Here is a 6511-nt window from a genome sequence, read left to right as displayed (position 1 = left end):
AATGACTATCTATTTCGTGGATTACAGATGTGCATTCCAAGTTGTCCGCTGAGACAACATATTATTAGTGAACTTCATAACGAAGGTCATTTTGGGTGCGATAAGACATTGGCTTTGATCTCTTCTGACTATTATTGGCCTAAATTGAGTAGTGACATGGCGCATTATGTAGGGTATTGTTATGTGTGTCAATGTTCCAAAGGAGCTCTCACTAGTGCAGGATTTTACACGCCTTTACCTATACCTTAAGCCCCTTGGATTGATATCAGTATGCTTTTTATATTGAGCTTACCCCGTATCCAACAGGCGATGGATTCTATTTTTGTTGTGGTTGATAGGTTTTCCATGATGGCTCATTTTGTAGCTTGACGGAAAACAATGGATGCTATCAAGATAGCTTATCTTTATTCCAAAGAGATTGTGTGTTTACATGGTGTTCCCCAATCAATTACTTTTGACCGTGAGTCATTTCTAGAAAAGCTTGTGGGAGAAACTGGGAACGCAGTTGAACTTTAGTAGCGCCTACTACCCCCAGATAGATGGTTAGATCGAAGTGGTGAACCGAAGCTTGGAGTACCTTTTGAAAAGTTTTGGAGGGACTAAACCAATGCGTGGGATTTGGCATTGCCTCAAGCAAAATTTGCCTATAAGAGGTCGAAGAATAGAACAACAGGAATGAGCCCATTTGAGATTGCCTATTGTCGNGCATTGCCTCAAGCAAAATTTGCCTATAAGAGGTCGAAGAATAGAACAACAGGAATGAGCCCATTTGAGATTGCCTATTGTCGAAATCCATTCGGAGTACTTGACTTAGCCCCTATCCCACGTGTGGGTCGTTTTAGTCACAAGGCCGATGAGATGGCAGAACATCTTTGGGATATCCATGAACAGGTCAAGCTGGCCATTCAAGAGAGTAATGCCAAGTACAATGTTTAGGCCGATAGTCATCATCGTCAGGTGCTTTTTGATGTTGGTGACTTTGATTGGACGGTACTAACCTGAGATTGTTTTCTTGTTGGGGAGTATAATAAATTTAAGGAGCGGGAGATTGGACCCTGTGAGGTCCTGCAGAAGATCAATCATAATGTCTAAAGGCCACGCCTTCCCAACCATTTGAAGACTTTTGATGTCTTTAATGTGAAGCACCTAAGTCCTTGTTTGGTGGATTCCAATGAAGTTATTGTGAACTCAAGGACAAGTTCTTTCCAACCTGGGCGACTGATGCAGGAGGGTCCGAATCTAGTGATGCTGATTCTCAGATAGCACGTTGATGGCGTAAGATACCATGAGTTGGCAAATTGGCACAAAGATGGCAAGTGATCGCAATCTTTTCCTAATTGGGATAGTTTTGAACACTTTTCAGTAATTTGTCCATAACTTTGGCTACGGTCCAATTCGGAAAGCGCTTTTTGGTGCGCACGTTGTTGTCACCCAGCTACGCTTGGTGGGCATTGTTTTTCGATGCCAAAATGAACTATTTTCCTTTCCGAATTCCCTTTTTAATTATTTTTTTTCCATTTTGGTAATATTTAGTTTGTCATTTTCTTGATGATTATGAACTTGATTTGAGCTAGACTTTTGGCAAGTCACTTCTTTTATTACGTAGTTTATTTTGATATGATTAAAGGGATTTGCTATTTTTGGTAAAATTTCGATACTAACGTTTTTTTTAGCTATATAGCCCGGCTTGTGGACTATATTTTGTCTTCTAGATTTTAATAAATTTATGTTGAATGTCAGAGGATTTCTCTGTATTTTAAGCGTTTTCTCTTGTGTTCTTCCCCGTGAATCATCTGTTGAATTAGCCTGCGCTAGACTTTTGGCAAGTCACTTCTTTTATTACGTAGTTTATTTTGATATGATTAAAGGGATTTGCTATTTTTGGTAAAATTTCGATACTAACGTTTTTTTTAGCTATATAGCCCGGCTTGTGGACTATATTTTGTCTTCTAGATTTTAATAAATTTATGTTGAATGTCAGAGGATTTCTCTGTATTTTAAGCGTTTTCTCTTGTGTTCTTCCCCGTGAATCATCTGTTGAATTAGCCTGCAGGATAATCGCTATGATGCCGGGTGTCACTCTCCCTCACACACCACTAGTCTAGTCGTCGCGTGACACCTTCAAACGTCGATATCTTTGTCTGCAGCACGGCTCGTTTGCACGCCACACACCATAAGTCTTGTCGCCCTTTTCTCTTTTTTCTTGATTTTCTTCCTCACACATGGAAATTGTAGCTGAAAAATGTCGACACATATGAGAAGATTTCGTTACAATACATTGCGAGTAGCATTATGATGGCATCGCTAGTGTTGCTAACATTGCCGCACGCGATAGTCGACTGCCAATCTCAGTAGCAGTTTGAATATTATAACAATCCTATTTCCTCGTTTGTCCTTACCTTAATCGGCGATAAGCCTCACGACAGTAGATTTGAGAGATATAACACGATCATAAGAAAATATGAAACATGAAAAGCCCATATGTTCGATATGGTTGCACGAACGACTGTGGGCTTAGATATGAGAGATAAGAGAGGTGAAAGGAGAGAGTTTAGGATTGAAATTGTGTAGGGTAGATTAATTAATTTTATAATATTAATATTAATATTAAAAGTTTGAATTAATATCTGATTTTTGTATGAATAAACTTTAAGTCTGATTTTTTAAACTGTGATCTCTAAAATTCTGGTTCCATGCAATTTTCACTTTATGGAATTGTACTTGTAACTTGTGTATATTATTGGACGGGGAAATTACAATTGTGGTCTTCATTCTTTGAAGAATATATCACTTGGATCGCAATCAATTTTTTCGACAGACACATGCCTATATCGTCATAAATAGGCGCACAAATTTTTAGTCAAGAGGAACCCGTTAATTATTCTGTTATAAAGACCTTTGTATTCCGACCACTCCACCGCTCCAAAACTCTCCCTGTTTCCACCGACAATCTCCCACATTTTCTGACCCTAATTTGCGAAACAATGGAAATTTTCCTCCACGTGGTATCGCAAAACTAGGGGTTTTCTTTTCTATGAAGCAATTTATTTATTTATTATTAACTATATTAATAATGATCACAATGAAAACGAAAAACATTAAAAATGCCCTTGACGTAACAGATCAAGATCACTTATGCCCTTAAGAAATGGTTGAATAAATAAAATTTGTTTGCATTGACCTTGTAACAAGTTAGAACTTCCATTATTTTAATTGCCATATGATTAGAGGATTGAAATGAGCTTTCATTGTTTCCACCAACAATTAACATATAAATAGACTAATTATTTCTTAATAGTACACTAAAACTCAACTTAATCTCTTTCTTTACAAATCCTGATTAGTTTTAACGTCAACAGCTTGCCTATATTTTAAACAGATTGATTTTATCGTCTTGAGTTATAGATGTCTCAGTTGCACTTCACGCTTAACAATCTTCCCTCAAACAAATTACCATGTCATCTCATCTTGTCTCAAGTGATCATCTATTCGTCAATCTTCTACAGATGAGAAATTATCTGATCATGTTCCATCAAATCCCAACTCTTTTGTTGTCTTTGATGACTGCATTACAGAATTTTTCGGCCACAATAGCCTTCGCGGCCAATCACAGAATTTTTCGGCCACGCTTATGTTCAGAACTTCCGCATTTTGCCAACGATCCATCTTTTACATCTTATACGACTTCTTATGGCTTGATAGTTCAACCCAAAAAGATTCAATTCTGACATGTCAAGTATTAGACAAAATTTAATAAAATTAAGTAACAAAAATAACATGTTATTAGGGGTGTCAATGAGCGGAGCTGGTCACAAGCTGAAATTCCTGGCTTGGGCACGGCTTGAGCTTTTTTAAGGCTAGCTTTTTTTGGCTCGGCTCTAAAAGCTAGGTCAAAAAATTAAGGCTCGACCCTTACCTAGCCGAGCCAGGCTGTTTTTCTGGAATTTTTTTTCTCTCCTCTTAGCTACCTCAACAGGCAGCTATGAAGGTGAGCATGAAGGTGCCGGTTAAGGCAATTTAGCTGTCAAACAGGAAGCAAATTTTTTTTATTTTATTTTATTTTTATTTTTATTTTTTTATGGGCCAGCCCTGCTCGAGCCGACTCCCCGAAATGGGGCTTGTCCTGAGCCTTAGCTCGATTCCTCCAAGCCTCGAGCAAGGCCAGCTCGGGCTTTTCTTGGGCCGAGCTACGAGCGTCCCGAGCCAACGAGCCCGATTGCTATCCTAAATGTGTCCTAAAAATTGCTATTTAAATAGTAATAAACTATTTTGAAACAATCCCAATCATGTAGTTATAAAAGAGCTTTCAACTAATCTAAATACATTAATCTCATATTGTCCCCTAATTTTTATAACAATAGGAGTGGTAATCTCGTGTCAATCCCGTGTGGAAAGATATTTCATTTATTGGGTAGGGTAATATATAATTAATTTTAGCCGGTACCGTATCCAAAGATCTCAGTGTATAAATAATTAACGATTGGGACATAATAACAGCAATTTTAAGATTAATTTTTATGATCTGCTTTGTACCCCTAATAATTTAAAGAAATCAAGCTTGGAGATGAAAATGAAACTCTTACTTTCTTTAGGGAAAATTGCATTAATGTTAGTTTTCAACCTATTGTTTGAGTAACAAGTTGGTTTTCATCTTTTTCATAAAAGTGTAAAATCAATTTCTAATGACAAGTGACAACCGTCCAATCTCCGATAAATCCTTATTTAGCCATATGCCACTTTTGACTATCCAAATAATATGAAACGTTGAACACCAAATTGCTGGTCAAACAATTAGTTGAGGTCTTATGGTACAAATTCTCCCTCTTCAGGTTAGAAGAGCAACAGAAACAAGATTGTTGAATTCTTTATTCCTGTTTTGAGAACAACTCAACACGAACCAGCTTCAATATTCTAGCCCCTCTTCTTCCGTGCTGCGGACACATTTTCTTGCTAGGCTCCCTCCACAATTTTTTATTTTTTTTGGTGAGTTTCTTTTGATATTTTGTTATGGTGTCAAATATGGTTGATTTTTAAAAATTTTAATACATCGGTATTAGATATCTACGGGTAATTATTAAGTTCCACACGTATACTTTAATGGTCACAAGATGTTCTATTTGACCGTTAAGATTAGTGGCGGAGCCACGAGATACGATGGCGTCCGGTCTGCAATATTTTAAAAATATATTAAGAAAATTTGCATTTTTAAAATATATATACACAAAATAAATGTAAATTTTGTCGCATCAACATTTTTTCGACCCCCAAGTAAAGATTCTAGCTCAGCCACCTGTTTGAATAGTAGGTAATAAAAAGTAGTATTAGAGTGGCTTGGTCATAAACAAACTTTTCCTTTATCTGTTGTATAAAAATGGCCTTGAGAGATATTGTGATTGACCTCCACAAAAAAAAAAAAAAAAAAAAAAAAAAAATTTTTTTTTTTTTTTTTTTTTTTTTAAAATTTTTTTTTTTTTTTTTTTTTTTTTTTTTTTTTTTTTTTTATGGTTTTTTTTTTTTTTTAAATTTTTAATAATTTTTTTTTTCAAGTGCATTTTTCTTGTTTACGCTCAATGAGTGCCCCTTTTGTTAGTTTATTTGATTATATTTTTTTATTAGTGAAATGAATTACTGAGTTTTGGCTTTAGAATCTCTTCATTTAATATGAATTTAGTGGTGAAATAGAGAGAAAAGAGTTTCAAACACAAAAGAATCTTTGCAGTTTCTAAATTCTTTTTGGACATTCTAGAAAAGTAAAATCGTAAGCAACGTTGGAGTTTTCATATATAAGATCACAACTTACTTATTGGATTGTTGCAGTCTTTGGAAGTGTAATGTTTCGATTTTGTTTGCCGTATATGAAATTAATAAGTGGGTTATTTTCTTTTTCTGTATTATTTAATTTTATATGGCTTTGATGTTGAATGTGATAGAGAAGATGTTGGTGTTGTTGAAATTAGTATTTTAGATGGAGGATTTTTTGGATTCAAGATCTGGCAATTTCAAAGTTAACGAAATTTGGCCTCTTTGGCATAATTGGGTTTGTTCTTTGGCTGGCTATGTGTGAAAAATTGGATGTTTAAATTGACGAATTATTGCTCACAAATTTCAATTTCAGTTTCCTGCAAAACCTTTACTTCCATCCTTGACTTCTCACAAAGTATAAAAATGTATAGGTTACAATTATAGTAATGTATTGACTTATTTTCTTTACTATTATGTTGTCTTTAAAGAAAATTGCATTTTAATTTTTGACCCCCAAAATAAAAAAAAAGGTCTAGCTCTACCCTAGTGAACCATAATCAATAAGCCCCCGTTTGGCCCCCATTTTTTCAAATTAAAATAGGTGGCATAGTATTTTTTATTTTTTATTTTTTATTTTTTTAAGAATGAGTGGTTGAAAAAAAAAGGAAAAAAATTCGATTTACTTGTAATATTATTTTATGGAAGATTGTGATTGAATATAGAAAAGAGAAAAATGAAATTTAATTTAATAGGGGCCAAATTGGAACTA

At 35.0% G+C, this 6511-nt stretch overlaps 1 protein-coding gene across 1 annotated transcript in view; it reads left to right on the top strand.

The window, feature by feature from the left end:
* Window positions 1-675: 675 nt before the first annotated feature.
* The window catches only part of LOC111381102 (peroxidase 56-like), a 9928-nt gene continuing 4092 nt past the window's right edge, over window positions 676-6511 (top strand). Inside the window, exon 1 of the mRNA XM_023004824.1 lies at window positions 676-923. Coding sequence (XP_022860592.1) covers window positions 676-923 — 248 coding nt within the window. The remainder of the gene's footprint in view (window positions 924-6511) is intronic.

Source organism: Olea europaea, unplaced genomic scaffold (genome assembly GCF_002742605.1).
Source record: "Olea europaea var. sylvestris unplaced genomic scaffold, O_europaea_v1 scaffold2256, whole genome shotgun sequence".
Lineage (NCBI taxonomy): Eukaryota > Viridiplantae > Streptophyta > Magnoliopsida > Lamiales > Oleaceae > Olea > Olea europaea.
This window is presented reverse-complemented; position numbering and strand designations above follow the sequence as displayed.